Genomic DNA, 16514 nt, shown 5'->3' on the forward strand with positions numbered 1-16514 from the left:
CTCTCGCCGAGCCGGCGGTCAGAGTCACGGTCTCGAACGTTCCGCCGTTCGTACCGGACGATGCGCTGCTCGGCGAGTTGGTGAAGCACGGGACGGTGGTGTCCCAAATGAGGAAGGTGTCCTCAGGTTGCAGGTCTCCTCTGCTGAGACATGTGGTGTCGCACAGGAGACAGCTCCACATGGTCCTCACCAAGACCCAGGCTCTCAACCTGGTGATCAAGGTGAGGATCGAGGGGTTCGAATACGTGATGTTCGCTACATCGGACGATGGGAGGTGTTTCCGGTGTGGTGGAGAGGGACACCTGGCGAGGGGATGTCCAGTGAAGTCCTCCTCTCAGGACCAGAACCGGGAGGGTGCTGGGGGGGCCGGGGAGGAAGAGGGGGCTGGGGAAGCCCAGGAGGTTGTTGGAGAGTTGGGTGAGGGGGTGAGTGAGGCCCGGCCGGTCGGTCAGGTGGGTGAGGGGGTGGGTGAGGGAGTGAGTGTGGCCCAGCCGGTCGATCAGGTGGGTGAGGGGGTGGGTGAGGGAGTGAGTGTGGCCCAACCGGTCGGTCAGGTGGGTGAGGGGGTGGGTGAGGGAGTGAGTGTGGCCCAGCCGGTCGGTCAGGTGGGTGAGGGGGTGGGTGAGGGAGTGAGTGTGGCCCAGCCGGTCGGTCAGGTGGGTGTGGGGATGAGTGTGGCCCGGCCGGTCGGTCAGGTGGGTGAGGGGGTGAGCGTGGCCCAGCCGGTCGGTCAGGTGGGTGAGGGGGTGAGTGTAGGAGTGAATGGAGAAGTGAATGTAGCCCAGTGGGCGAGTCTCGTGTGTGACAGAGTGAAAGAGGGGACGAGTGGGATGAGTCGTGAGAGCGACTGTAAAGGAGCTAGGGGGTCGCTCGATGGTGGGATGGGCGTCTCCGACAGTGAGGAGGAGATGGAGGAGGGGAGGGTGGGCTTTAAGGTCCCCCACCTGAAGAGAAAGACGAGGGCCAGTAGAGGAGGCTCTCAGGCAAAGAGGGGAGGGGCGTCGAGCAGAGGGGAGGCGGGGGGTGGGGAGTCCGATTCCTCTTCGGGGTGGGGCTCTGCCATCAGTGTCTCCTCAGGTGGGACGGTCTCCAGGAGGTACGGGGCTGGGCAGGTGAAGGAGTTCCTGCTGGCCACCAAGAACGAGAGGGGAGTGAGGCTGGAGGACTACTTCTCCGACGTGGAGAAGTTCGCTCGCTCTGCCCGACACGGCAGCATGAAGAAAGGAGCTGGAGACTTCACTCAGCAGGAGGTCTACAGGCTGAGGAAGTTCCTCCTCAAGCTTAACCGAGAAGGGGGGAGCACAACCGGGACCGAGTGAGGCGTCAGTCCGGCTGAGGAGGTTCCTGAGCGGGGCGGCCCACTGGAAAAGAGACTGATTTTTGATTGATTATATTAAATAAATTATAAATTATATACCTGTTAGATTGTTGATTGATATTGCTTTACGGAAAAATAAAGGTTTTTTAAAAATCAAAAAATCTCTCTCTCTCTCTCTCTCTCTCTCTCACACACACACACACACACACACACACACACACACACACACACACACACACACACACACACACACACACACACACACACACACACACACACACACACACACACACACACACACACACACACACACACACACACACACACACACACACACACACACACTGGAGAGGTGGACAAACTTAGTGCATAGTCCAGTGTTCAGCCAAGGTTAGTGATGTTGGAGCGACCACCAGGGGGGGCTACGATACGGTGGCCAGAGCGACGAGGAACGGAGTCATCAGCCTGCGCTCCTGGGAAATAGAAACACAATCAACATGCTTTACCTGAAATGCATTTCATTTAACATATCGCATATGGTGACACCTCATATGCTCCAAGCCTCAAAGGAGTCAGCGGATTAGATTTGAAAAGCTAAAGCAAAAGATTCCTGTTACCTGATAGGCTGAAGTTGGACTGGTGGAGATTGCGTATGGGTGGTGGTTGGTGAGAGGTGGGGGAGGTTTTGGCAGATGGAGACGGTGTGATGTATTTGGGGGCACTGAAGACATCGTACACAGGGCCGTCGTACATGCCGCGGGTAACGCCCTGCGCGCTCTTTGCCTGGGTAGAGAACACGCACACGGACACACACACACGCGCACACACACACGCACACACTGTGAGTTGTTCTTGTGTCTGAGGTAAAATGACATTGAAGCGTCAGATCGTGACGATTGTCAGATTTTTTTTGTTTTTCTACATTGTTAGTTGTCTAATATTTATAAATGTTAAACAGCAAATGCTTCGTGCGTTAGAAGGTTTTCCCTTTTAAAACAGGAACGGAAATAAATCCTGAACCTTCTCGTCCAATGCCTTACAAAGTCTCATGTGTGGTGTCAATAAAACTATATTAGAATGCACCAAGAAAGCAAACCATAGTAATCAGAGGCAATGGGAGGTGAACAGGATAAAACACTCATCTCATAGGTGTTGCCATGAATCTGCCCCAGTTAGTTATTTACATTGAGGCCTTTTGGTTTCATTGTTCCCTGAAAATGTTTAAATGTGCAAAAACATTGTATGGTTCAAAACTGTTGTTCTTGTTTCGTTTTGTGGGCATCTCTTTGGATCACTCCACCATGATAAAATACCCTCAATGGCTCAAATGAATTAATAATGAATCATTAATGAAATGAATTAAATATTAATGATGCCCTCAGTAAAACCCCTCATGATGTAGATGGAATGAAACTAAATTGTTTTCTTGTGTGTAGGTGGAGGAGCCTTTGGAGACATGCATCCTAAAATGGAACACTATTCGAGGGAATAGGGTAAAATAAATTAGGTTTTGTATTACAATTTACTAAAATGTTATGTTTACAAATGAGGCATTATCTAATGGTAACTTTCATGACACAAATAGACACAAATAGACTTTTAAATAAACACGTGTAACTCTGATGAAAGAAGACGTGTAAGTAAAATAGACCGAAACCCAAAATGCAACATGAGTGTTTCCTGTTAAAGTGAACAATTAGTTAGTGGTGCTTTTAATATATTTTGTTTCGGGTCTAATGAAGCATTAATTCAGCTGTGAGGAACTGGATGTTGACTTCACATCATTTCCTTTAATGCAAAATATTCTTGAAAATGTCTTCAAATGACTTGTGCACTGTACCTGGTTCCTAAATTTGAGGCGCTGGTAGGCGTAGTCGGGGAAGTGCTTGCGGGGGATAAATCGCCCGGCGCCCTGCTGGGCCTGCAGCTGGCCTTCCTCGTAGACCACGCGACCTTGACTCAACACCAGCGCCGGGCCCCCACGGCACTCCAGACCCTCAAAGATGTTGTATTCTGAAGCCTGTGTGGATGGCGATGAGCAGAAAAGGGGATTAGGCAGATGAACGATGGAGAACTCTTTCACCCCCCCCCCTACTATTCACACAATGTCTCTGCAATGTCTGTGCTGTTCCAGCAAGCTTTGTGTCCGAAGGCTTAGTACATGCATGCAGGAGAAATCCAGCAGTTGAGAACACGGCGGATGAATACACCAGAAGTGGGGGGCATACAGGGGGGAGCAATGCAGTGAACACCGGGGGATGGGGAGGGGGAGATGGTGCAGAATGGGTGAGGGGTGAAGGGGGGATTATGACCTAAAGCCAGTTCGGGATTAGGGCCTTGCAGAGTGGCAGAGCAGATTGAATACATCAACCACTGTCCAACGTCCTCACTGCGCTGTGGTGCATTCATGGTCTAAAAAGCTTCCAATTCAAAGCCTGGGTTTGTGCAAAATTACGAAGAGAAAGAAAATATGCCTGTAGGTTTTGATGCCAGCCCATTGCAAAGCGCCTGACTATGATGCATGTCTTTTAGGCGTCCCAATAACCCCACCCCACCAGAGCAACTTTCTATTGAAACAATATGTCATCGTCAAAATAAGATTTCAAAATATCCAATCAATTTTTCTTTTTTAATTTGGGTTACCGACTCACCAAAGATGAATCCTTTACTGTTTTTTAAACTTTATCTTAAATAACCCTTGCTTTTGTATCAGATGTGTTGCACATATTGTATTATTTCGATAAAACCAAGGCTATGGAAAAAGGCATCGTTCTGTTCTCAGCAACACCGGGCTTTGAAGTCATTTTCTCTGAGATCTTTCCCCTTTGTTTCAATCTCCACATTCTCACATATGAAACCCCTTTTCTCCTGCCTCCTCAGTTTCATTACCCTGTTTCTCCATCATATCATATCCAACAATCTATCCATTTCTGCCCTGACTCTCTCACCGACTGCTGCTGTTTGGCAGTGACGATTTTGGAGCTGTCGGGGTCCCAGATGACGACGTCCGCGTCCGAGCCCACCGCTATCCGGCCTTTGCGCGGGTACAGGTTGAAGATTTTGGCCGCGTTGGTAGATGTGACCGCCACAAACTGGTTCTCGTCCATTTTGCCCATGGCCTGTGAGGCAGAGGGGTCCCATGATTAGAGGGACGGACAAACCCATCGCTGTCACGAACGGTGCTGGAGCAGGCGGAAGCAGGACTCAAATGCAGAGGTTCTCGAACAACGTGCTCTTTAATCTTGACAAGAAAACAATAACGTGCTCCAACGGCAAGGGACACATAGACATGGACAATGACGCGACAAAGGACAACTGGCACACAGGGCTTAAATACACAAGGGAGGTGCAGGTGATTGGACACAGGTGGAATCAATCACGCAATCACAAGACAAGGCAGGAAGTGAAGTTAACCCAGGACCACAAGAGACATGAAACTTCAAACTAAAACCGGAAGCGAAGCCAAACCGTGACAGAACCCCCCCCTCAAGGACCGAATTCCAGACGGTCCTAAAGGGGAGCAGAACCGGAAAAAATCAGACAAGGGGAGGGAGGGTGGGGACCCGACAGCTAAGGTCCGGCGGCCTGCCGGGGCGGCGGCCAGGCGTGGGGGTCTCGGGGGGTCTGCCGGGTCGGCGACCGGGCCTCGGGGTCTCGGGGGTTCTGCCGGGTCGGCGGCCGGGCCTCGGGGTCTCGGGGGGTCTGCCGGGTCGGCGGCCGGGCCTCCGGGTCTCGGGGGGTCTGCCGGGTCGGCGGCCGGGCCTCAGGGTCTCGGGGGGTCTGCCGGGCCGGCGGCCGGGCCTCAGGGTCTCGGGGGGTCTGCCGGGTCGGCGGCCGTGCGTCGTGGCGGGGGGCGCCGAGCAGTGCGGCTGCGGCGTCGTCGTGGCGGGGGGCGCCGAGCAGTGCGGCTCCGGCGTCGTCGTGGCGGGGGGCGCCGAGCAGTGCGGCTGCGGCGTCGTCGTGGCGGGGGGCGCCGAGCAGTGCGGCTGCGGCGTCGTCGTGGCGGGGGGCGCCGAGCTGTGCGGCTCCGGCGTCGTCGTGGCGGGGGGCGCCGAGCAGTGCGGCGGCCCAACCCCTGACCCCACCCCCCCCTCAAGGGCCGGATCCCAGACGGCCCCCAGGGGTGGGGGGGAGAGGACCAAGGGATGGGAGGGAGGGGGCACGATCAGGGGCCGTGGGGACGGGCCAGGAGACTGGACTCTGGGGGCCGGAACGGGCGGAGACTGGACTCTGGGGGCCGGAACGGGCGGAGACTGGACTCTGGGGGCCGGAACGGGCGGAGACTGGACTCTGGGGGCCGGAACGGGCGGAGACTGGACTCTGGGGGCCGGAACGGGCGGAGACTGGACTCTGGGGGCCGGAACGGGCGGAGACTGGACTCTGGGGGCCGGAACGGGCGGAGACTGGACTCTGGGGGCCGGAACGGGCGGAGACTGGACTCTGGGGGCCGGAACGGGCGGAGACTGGACTCTGGGGGCCGGAACGGGCGGAGACTGGACTCTGGGGGCCGGAACGGGCGGAGACTGGACTCTGGGGGCCGGAACGGGCGGAGACTGGACTCTGGGGGCCGGAACGGGCGGAGACTGGACTCTGGGGGCCGGAACGGGCGGAGACTGGACTCTGGGGGCCGGAACGGGCGGAGACTGGACTCTGGGGGCCGGAACGGGCGGAGACTGGACTCTGGGGGCCGGAACGGGCGGAGACTGGACTCTGGGGGCCGGAACGGGCGGAGACTGGACTCTGGGGGCCGGAACGGGCGGAGACTGGACTCTGGGGGCCGGAACGGGCGGAGACTGGACTCTGGGGGCCGGAACGGGCGGAGACTGGACTCTGGGGGCCGGAACGGGCGGAGACTGGAGTCTGGGGGCCGGAACGGGCGGAGACGGGAGTCTTGGGGCCCGCTCAGGCTGGAACGGGCGTCTTGGGGCCCGCTCAGGCTGGAACGGGCGTCTTGGGGCCCGCTCAGGCTGAAACGGGCGTCTTGGGGCCCGCTCAGGCTGAAACGAGCGTCTTGGGGCCCGCTCAGGCTGGAACGGATATCTGGGGGCCGAGTCGGGAGCCGGGACTGCGGGGGTTCGTCGGCTCCTTCTCCTCGGATTGAGGAGGTCCCGGAGCCTGAAGCATTCCTCCTGGTAGCTCCTGGGGCCAACAACGACATCAGTCTTCCATTGAAAAAATGGGCTTCTTACGTCGAGGTAGTCAGGCCCCAGGTCGCTCCAGGAGTCCGCTGGCATGCCGGTGTTTCGCCGGGCAGCCTGCTGCATGCTCCGTGGTCCCCCAAACGCAAGGCGAGTTCCCAAATATTTATCATTAGGGTAAAACCCTGCTGAGTCCTTCCTTGGTCGCGTCATTCTGTCACGAACGGTGCTGGAGCAGGCGGAAGCAGGACTCAAATGCAGAGGTTCTCGAACAACGTGCTCTTTAATCTTGACAAGAAAACAATAACGTGCTCCAACGGCAAGGGACACATAGACATGGACAATGACGCGACAAAGGACAACTGGCACACAGGGCTTAAATACACAAGGGAGGTGCAGGTGATTGGACACAGGTGGAATCAATCACGCAATCACAAGACAAGGCAGGAAGTGAAGTTAACCCAGGACCACAAGAGACATGAAACTTCAAACTAAAACCGGAAGCGAAGCCAAACCGTGACAATCGCGGCTGCTTTCAGTGCAGGCACGTGTCCTTGTCGCTCACCACGGCCTTGTCCCAGACGAAAGCCATCCTCTCTTCCACTCCGTTGGTTCCCTCTGGGATCAGGGTGAAGTCTTCTCTGCCGATGGCTTTCTGAGAAGTGCTGTAGGCGCAGTGAGCGCTGCCCACCACCTGCAGGTCCCCGCTGAATTGAGGCAACAGAATGTTATGAAATGATCCACATCCCCAATGCAGGAATATCAGCCGGTGAAATGTTGGATTTTTCACTGCAGACTGCTCAGGCTTTGTGCTCAGATGACAATTCAGAATGTGCTGAATTTTAATATCTGTATTTCTACTATTGGGCCACCAGGTGCCCTCATAGAGCACATGACCTAAAGTCATATGGCTGCCAGAGGCAGAAAAAACAACCAGCTGAACCAGTCAGAATGAAGCGATGCAGCGGCGGGACCAGTCCTTTTATCCCAGAGTACATAGAGATGCACTGCAATACCATACACCCATTTACATACCAGGCTCATTATAAAAACAACAGGGCATGGCTGGAATGTGAGGAAAACTATTGCTGCTTTCGATCCTGAAAGTCGCTTCAGCAAAAGCTGAAAAGACAACAGCATTATCCAGCGGCGCTGTGACATCACACACCCGCCTGGAGTTGCAGACAAAAGGGCGGAGGAGCAGAGAGGGAGAGTTGGAAGGAGGAAGAGGAGGCAGGCAGTTGGTAACCAAGGCAACAGGGGATGAAGGATTCTAGTTCCTGTGCTATTTATAGAACGGAGGAGTCAGAAGTGTACAGTGAGATGGTCTTTGCAACGGGTGTGTGTGTAGGTGTGTGTGTGTCTGTGTGTGTGTGTCTGTGTGCGTGTGATGTAAGGAGTTAGATGGGTTTGGTCCTGTGAGGTTTTCTCTGTCTAGGATAATTACTAAACTACCGAAATATCTTTTTCCTTTATGTAATGATAATAGTGTGCATATACTATTATACTTACTACATACATTTAGAGTTAACTGCATATAAATTGGTTATCAACTAATGATGTCGTCCTTTATTCGTCCCTCCCAACATCCTTGGGAGGGACAACCTTCTCCCCACCTTCTCTCCATCTGTTTACCTTTGTCTCTGACGTTGTATCCTTTGGTGTCAAACCAGGCTGCAGCTAAATGAAATCGCCCCTCACTCTGTTTTAACTTGACATTTCACCCCAAAGTGTGAAGTATGAGTGGCGCAGCATAGCACAGCCTGCTCTGCAGGTAAAAGGACATATTGGTATTTTTGTATCACCGGGAAAGACATCCCTTTGACGTTGTCCCAGTGATGAAACATCAGCTACTTTGTCAAAGAATGATCACGTGACGTAAATATATGAGCTTAGTTTAAAAAGAAAGTTGAGGACGTACCTAGCCAGCAGTGTGTTGAGGTGGTCTGGGGTCGTGGGGTCTGTACTCAGAGGCGGGGAGGTCACATACGCCGCCGCCTTGGCCCAGTTCTTGTTCCAGTAGTGGGAGCCGTCAGTGACAAGGCTGGCTGTTATTGGCTCGCCAAAAACAACAGAACCTGGACCGGGGCGGGAGCGTGAAAATGAAGGTCGGGATGCAACGGGAAGACGCGTAAAAACAAGCTGGAAGAGTGGTTTGAACAAATCCCCTTGGAGCGAGAAGATATAAAAAGGGGCTGACCTTTCCTGCGGGCCTGGGCGATAGTGTCGGCTGCGCTCTTGCTCATCACCTTGGTGATGTAAACGGGGCAGTTCACGCGGTTCCCAAGAGTGATGGCACGGAAGACCGCTTCAGCCTCCAGCTGCGCGGACAGGAAGTAAATGAACATTTAGACCTTGGATGGATGGATGGACTGATAATAAATGGTACTAGGATCACCTCTTCGGGACGACTCAGGGCATGGCCTTCGGGTCCGGTGATCCCCATCCTCAGGATCTTTGTCTGCTCCTGAAAACACAAATAACTATCTTCACATTGCAGCCCTTGTGAAATCATGTTTAACCCACAACACTCTGGTTTTAGTGGCTTTGCGAATGACAAACCTTCAGTGTGTCAGGCTATCAAAGAAAACAGTGTGCATTGTGATCCCTTGAATACCAGCTCTTTGTGTGGGAGCTTTTTTGCTCTGGTCTTCTGACGGAGCTTTTCTGGGGAGCAGCAGAACTGGGATGAAAACCAGACGCCACCTCCCCTTTTCTGGTTGCCATTGTAAAAAGTACGTTTAACTTCATCGTTTGCTCTCGAGAGGGTTGGTTTTTCCAAATGATCCTCATCGCCCGTCTCCCCATTCCCACCGTAGTCAGGTTAACAAGGACGTCATTATCATTCATCGGGGCTCCCATTATCGCTCATTACCCTCATTCATCTCCACCTGCGTTACGGTTCTCGCCTTAATTGTCCCCTTAATCGGGACCACCATCTCCAGCACCACAACTTCCACTTTTCATCACCGCCGTCAGCGCAATCTGCACCTTCGCTCTCAGCACCTTAATCACCATTACATCATCATCATCATTAGTGTAACGGCGGTCCAGCGCCATGCTGGCATGAGAAGAACCTGTCGTACTTGGCCGAGGCAGCAGCATTAATCCTCCCTCTCTCTCCTTCTCTCTCTCTCTCTCTCTATCCACCAGAGCCAGGGAGTTAGGTAAGAGGAATGTTCTCCGACGAGCTGTGTGACGAGGCACATTTCCGGGAGCCTAACAAGAGGAGGCTACGCAGCGCTCACCTGAGCGATCAGGTCTCCGTTTTCAGCATGGACTAACGCCACGGCGCCCAGCTGCTTCAGGAAGGAGAAAGCCTCGTACAGCTGAGGGAGGGATGAGGAGAAACGAGAGAGGGGAGGATTAACAGTAAAAGGTGGGAGCAGTGAGTGGTGGATTTATGGGCAGTAGTGATTGTGACACGTACCTGGGAGTCCGACAGCTGGTACAAGTCCTTGTAAGCCATGTACACCTGGAAGGAGTTGATGCCTGGACACAGTTGGGAAGACGAAAATCAGGTGAGGCCATAGGACCCGCCATAAAAACCCATATATCACCCAAATATGATATCATGAAATGCAATAAATAAAGACAAGATGGACTCCATTGCAATCTTTCAAGTTCATGTTCGAGGATATGAGGACACACAACTAGCTGAAAAAGAGATTACAAGGACAATTTGTACACCACCACGACAGCACGGCTGTAAGAGGATTCAACACTCCGCCAAATTCTTTCTTTATGCCCCCCGTTGATCTAGTAAAATGGTTTTGAAGACAAAAGCGGAGCCAAAAGGAGAACTCCTGCAGAAACGGGCCTATACCTTTGTCCTGCACCAACAGCTCCAGCTCCTCTTTGACCGTCTCATTCCACTGGGGGATGTCCACGTGCAGCGAGTAGTCGCAGCAGGCCTTCTTATCTGCGGCTTCCTGCCACCTCTCAAATGCCTCCAGCAGGCTCTGTCCGGGCGCTGGGGTCACATGGTCAACTGAGAGGCGAGGGGTGGAGGCAAAGGTTGAGGTGGAAAGACTGCCACTCATAATATATACAGTTTTAAGGTGTGTACTGTAATACTCACTGATCATGGTGGTGCCCCCGGCGAGTGCAGCCTTGGTCCCCTGGAGGAAGTCATCTGGAGGTTGTGTGCCGAGGTGGGACTTCATCAGACAGGTGTTTACGTCTATCCCCCCCGGTATCACCATGCGGCCGTTGGCCTCGATCACCTTGACGCCCCCGGGCACCATCAGGTTCTCCCCCACCTGCCTGCCAAGGATAAGATATACGCGGGACACAAAGGGATGAGGGGGGAAAGGGAGGAGAAATGCAGCAGCCGGAAGGAGGAGGGGGAGGGACATAAGGAGGGAAATAGGAAGAAAATCATTATCGACTGTAAAAGTGTTTGGGAATATTTGGTATACTTTTGCTCGTTGTGTACGTACTTGATGAGCCCGTCCTCAATGTAGACATCTGCATAAAGAGACTGGTCATCGTTGACCACTCGCCCTCCTTTGATCAGCAGCCTTTCACTCTGCAGAGGAAGAGAGAGAGGGAGGTAAGGCAGCAGCTCAATTCGATCCTGACATCTTCATTTATTGCACAATCAGTTATGTAATCCTTGACCTCACAGAGGTATTATGACACTGTATAGTGGTGGACAATGGTGGAAGGAAACACGCAGCAACACAAGTAATGTTCAAAAGGTGCAGGGGGGGTCTCACAACAGCTTATATTAGTACTTTCTTTTGATTGATTGATTTTATAAATACAATCATATACCCTGTATTCAGAATGTAGAAGCATGTATTCTCTATGCCCCCACACCCTCTACCACTGTAGATGGGGCCTGCATAGCAACAGCTTTAAGAGGATGGTGTGTCACCATGGTAACCAGCGATCATCCGCTGGTGAAGGCAGCTGACGGCGCTGCTGCGTTATCATCATCTTCAACCACAAAGGATGCTTGTCCAGTAATAAGGGGGTGTAATACTTTCTATCACTCACACGGAAGTGAATGTTTAGTGATGAAGAGGAGGCTTTCTGCAGAATGCATGCTTTCTGTGCCAAGAAAAGGATGCATCTTTGCAAACATCCCGTATCAAACCTTGTGCTTTAATCCCTCTTTTCTCTGCATGCGAGCAGGGAGCTTTGCAGCTGGCTGGGTCTCTTACCATTAAATGGGGGGTGTCGTTCTCCTCCTGGTAGCTGTAACAATTCCCTCCCACCCCCACTCCCTCTGGCAAAAAACTCGGATTGTGAAGACACTCTGCGCCCCACTTTTTTTCTCCCCCTATGCCGGCTGTCGTGCGTGCGTGTGAGCGCGCCTGTGTTTTGCACACGTCTGTACGCGTTCACGCAAACTGCTCACGTGAGGTAAGCATAGACAAAAAAAACTACAATATAGAGGAGAGCTATCCGGCGCTGTCCAGTTCAGCACCACAGACTGGCACGCGCTTCATTGGAAACAGATCGATTCATGTTTTATGAGCTAGGTGGAGGTAAATTAAAATAGGCATGCTGCATTGCAGCACAACACTTCTGAATTTATGCAGACTGAGGCTTTTGTCTCACAACAAAAACTCCCGCGGGAATGTTGAAGTAAGCGTCAACCCATTTACATTATAGAATACAAATAATCATTTAATTGCATGCGTTCCGTTATTAGAACCGACTTAACACAACGTCTTAATCGTGAAGCGTGTTGTATAGTTACAAGAATTTTGGAATTTCCGACAAAAAGCCACACAGTAATATAAAAACCAAGGAGCTAAATCCTCACTCCTACCTCCCCGCTGGAGCTTTCGATCCCCGACAAATATCGGACCACAACACCGGGGCGAACATCCTCCGTCTCCCCGGGCGAGTCGGTCTGAGACCCCTCCCGGCCCTCGCTGGACGTCTTGCCGACGGGAACCCCGGCGTCTAACACCCTCTCGCGGCTCCCGCTTCTCGGGGTGCGGCTCCCTATCCTCCCCACCGCGTAGTTGTCGAAGTCTATGGTCTTGCTATCGAACGCCCCCTCTACGGAGCTGAACATCCCGTAGGTTTTCCTCTGGTTCGGCCCGGTGGCAATCGGACCCGCCAGGTAGACCGGCAGCTCATCCTCCCGGTTCCACTCCCTCCTGCAGTCGGACATTGTAGCATTCACGGCAGACGGAATCTAGCCTGTCTGAAAGGATGGAGACAGGAGTCTCGCTTATTTTAATGGGGTCACGCGCAGCCCCGCCCCTTTAGCGCGCGCCGAAGCTATGAACTGTAAAAAAAAACAGCTCAGAATGCATCAATATATAAATATATTTGTATGATCCAGTTTAGGGAGTGGTGGAGAGTGGACTAGTTTTTATGCGAAGCATCCGCTCTGCAAAAGGAGAGCAAGTCTTTCTCTCTTTGGAGGAGGTGTGGGGAGGGGGGGGGGCGGTGCGTGAGGAGGTAACATCACCAGCGGATTAAACCAGCACAGGGCTGGACTGGGACAAAAAAAGGGCCCTGGCATTTTTTGCTCAGACCGGCCCACCACAATCGGTCGGACACAACCACCAACGAGTACACTATCCTTGCGGTCCCTGTAGATATGCTTATCTACTGTTCCGTTCCCCCCCCACAAAATACTATGGAAGTCAATGGGGTCCATCAACTGATTACCGACATTCTTCAAAATATCTTTCTTTTTGTTTAGCAGAATAAAGAAATTCATACAGGTTTAAAAAAAGTTGGGGGTGAGTAAATGATGACACAATTTTCATTTGTGGGTGAACTATCCTTTTAAAGAGCACAAACCCCTTTTTAATATGACACCAAACAACATTTACCTCTAATTGTTGAGATACTTCCCATAAAAAAACGTATACAGACAAAATTACTCACACAAAATGTCCTGATAATATATATATAAAATTTAGAGTATTCACTTGCCGTAATATTGCATATTGATGATATTGGAAATTCAGAAGAAACATTAGAAAATATCTAGTTAGTTGAATATACAGCTTTCAAAATGAAAAGTGGGTTTTTAACCCCCAAATAACATACGTTAGCTACCTCTCCTAACGTGTAACTCGTTGTGGGCGAGTAATAATTAAAATAATCAAATGGCATCATTTAAGTTTTTTTCTAGAGAAGAAAGGGCCGTTATGAGTTTTAAATGGTTACATTAGAATATCTGTTTCACAATCGGGCTGGGGCAGGTTGCAGGGAGGACTCAAGCGCAGAGTTTCTCGAACCAAGTGCTCTTTATTTGAAACAAAACCGAAGACGTGCTCCAACGACGAGGGACATTAGACAATGACGCGACAAAGGACAACAGGCACACAGGGCTTAAATACACAAGGGAAGTGCAGGTGATTGGACACAGGTGGAGACAATCACGCAATCACAAGACAAGGCAGGAAGTGAAGTTAACCCAGGACCACAAGGAACATGAAACTTCAAACTAAAACAGGAAGAGGGACCAAACCGTGACAATCTGAAGTTCCAATTGAATAAGTGAACTCTCAACTCTGCTAGCTACAAAAACCGTGCAAAATAGCTTATGCTGTGTTATTTGACTTTAGCTGAGTGGCCATTGCAACTTTTAAGTGACAATTTGACAAATGACAACCTGGCACTCGCACTTTATAATAGCAACAGCCGACAACGTGTTTGTTGCCTTATTATAATATTCATTAATTTAGGTAACTGTTAAATCGCAGAGATGCTCACGAGTCCCAAATCATCTGTTATCATCGTGCCTTTTACCGTAAAAAACCATACCAACAACTTTTTACGCCTCCTTTACTCTTTACTTAATTTTTTTGTGGTTTTTCCCATAAAATGAAAATACGAAGCGTAGCCGCTAAACCGGAAGTTCGTAGATTTTCACATTAAGAATCGACGCAACCGTCTGTAATGACAGCGGTTACCAGGGTAACAAGAGGAGAAAAGTTCATTAACAGATATAAATAAATAATCCTGGTCTGACGGGATGTGTTAGCAGCAGTAGTTGACTACACTCGCTGCTCTTGGCTCTGATATTTATTGTCCACGTATTGTTTTGCTTCAGTGAGCAGAGCAGAGACAGTTTAAGGAGATCGCAGAGTAAACGGTCGGTCAGACTGCCAGCGCTGTTGCCGTCTTGTTGAAAGGTTTTGTAACCAAAGATCACGACGAATGGCACAGCAGCGGCCGGCGCATTCGACATATTTCCCTCCTGTAGATATATAGATATCAATGTACGTGTTACGTAGGCAGGTAACGGAGGGAGCGGTATAGCGAGCTCCTCAGATGTTTCCTAAAATGAAACATTGTTCAGGAGTCCCAAAGCTCGAGCCCGAGTCGAGTCTGAAGTCTTTCGAGGACGAGTCTCAAGTCGAGTCTGAAGTCACCGTGTGTGCGACTCGAGTCGCACTCGAGTCCGAGTCTCAAACTCGAGTCCCCATCTCTGAGGCAGAGAGGTCAGAGGTCACCGGGACAACAGAACCAAAGCCAGAGTTGGTTCTCAGGTCTCGTTCCTCTGGATTATGAGCATAAATATTGTGACACAAGGTCCTGAGCCCTTGTCAGCGTCGCCCTGGAAACAGAGCAGACACACCTGCACCTGTTCATCACGGGCTGAGCGGCCACACCTGCGTGCCATCAGGCGCGGGCTTGATAAGCCTCAGTGGCACACACCGGGGGGGAGGAAGATGTCCCGCAGGACCCGAGTAACAAGTCTTATGTTATTTTCCCCCAGAGAGCAGTGGGTGACCGCAATCCCTCCGTTCCCTTGGACTCCACGGACGCCGCGGACGCACGCAGCACCGCGCCCCGGGAAGGCGACTGAGAGAGGAGCGAGCACCAGGGAAAAAATCCCTCACGCACTCAAATAAAATCCGCCCTTCGGGGCACTCACCGTGACCCTTGTGCCGTGTGTTTCTTCGGCCCCGTCACAGTATAAATAATATTTGCTGTTGTTTAAGCTGAAATGGACCCAGAAAAGGTGAAACAACAAAGAGACAAGCAGGTCCTGACCCGTCCTCCACAGCACCGTGTCGTAGAAGAAGGAGAACTCCATCTCGGTGTGATGCTCCAGGGAGGCCCAGCCCCGCGGCCCCGTCACGTAGATGTAGGACACGTAGACGTAGAACACGTAGAGGGGGACCTGCACCGTCAGGAAGAACTGGGCCGAGTCCCTGGACCTCCAACACCAACGCCACCGCTGAGAGTCGGACCACTAGAGTTCATGTTGGAAAGTTCCCCCCCCGACACCCGCCTGGTCTTAATGTAACCTTGAAATCGGCAGTGACGGAGCCCCCGCAGACGTCGATGAGCTCCATCATGTCGTAGTAGGCGTCGAAGGTCCAGATGCAGCCCTTGAGGTTGAGGTGCTTGTAGAGGAGATCCCGGACGGGGGGGTTGAACTGGTGCGGCCGGTCGTACCCCGGACCCAGAGAGATGCTGACGTACAACACGTGGTCCAGGAAGCCAAAATCTACGGGGGGGGTGGTTAAAGATCAGATGCATCGGGTGTATTTTAATGATAAATGTACAGAAAACCACACATTGTGTGGTTGGGTGTCCCCGGGGTCTCTGGACTGACCGGAGACGCCCTGCAGCTCGCCCAGCGTCACCAGGCTGGAGCACACGTGCTGCCTGTAGATGGACTCCGACAGCAGGAAGTGCAGGTTGTGCAGCGGCATGGTGGACACCAGCGGGAGCATGCCGTCCTGGTGGGGGACTTGCACCGAAATGTGGATGCCGTCTTCTTGCTGCCCTCCTTGGTCACCTCCTGGAAGTGGTTGTAGTCGGCGAGGGAGGCCGCCTGAGGACGAAAGAGGGACTCATAAATCCTCTATTCTGGCCCCCCTGCCCCCAGAGGCCCGTCAAAAGTTTATTACGGATCTTTTTCTCACAATGGGCGTGGCGGGGAGGATGAAGCTGCCCGAGGCCTCCTGGTCCAGGATGGTCACCGTCGCCACGGTGATCTCCCCGAGCACCGCCTCCACAGGGGTCGTCTGGGCCGAGCACCAGCGAGAAGGACTCGTGCCACTCCCCATTCTCGTTGGACAGAATATCTACCTTGAACAGGATGTGGTCCATGCCTG

At 52.2% G+C, this 16514-nt stretch overlaps 1 protein-coding gene across 1 annotated transcript; it reads right to left on the reverse strand.

Moving 5' to 3' along the window:
• Positions 1 to 1489: 1489 nt before the first annotated feature.
• crmp1 (collapsin response mediator protein 1) lies at positions 1490 to 12837 on the reverse strand. The gene is made up of 14 exons (XM_037473269.2): positions 12242 to 12837; positions 10899 to 10987; positions 10538 to 10722; positions 10283 to 10447; positions 9887 to 9948; positions 9705 to 9785; positions 8855 to 8923; positions 8657 to 8777; positions 8378 to 8534; positions 7022 to 7163; positions 4267 to 4437; positions 3159 to 3338; positions 1936 to 2101; positions 1490 to 1791 (listed from the first exon to the last, which is right to left on the reverse strand). Exons 1-14 carry the CDS (start codon positions 12590 to 12592, stop codon positions 1700 to 1702), a joined length of 2031 nt encoding a protein of 676 aa, XP_037329166.2. The 5' UTR covers positions 12593 to 12837; the 3' UTR covers positions 1490 to 1699.
• Positions 12838 to 16514: the final 3677 nt, after the last annotated feature.

This window comes from Pungitius pungitius, chromosome 9 (genome assembly GCF_949316345.1).
Source record: "Pungitius pungitius chromosome 9, fPunPun2.1, whole genome shotgun sequence".
NCBI classification, from domain to species: domain Eukaryota; kingdom Metazoa; phylum Chordata; class Actinopteri; order Perciformes; family Gasterosteidae; genus Pungitius; species Pungitius pungitius.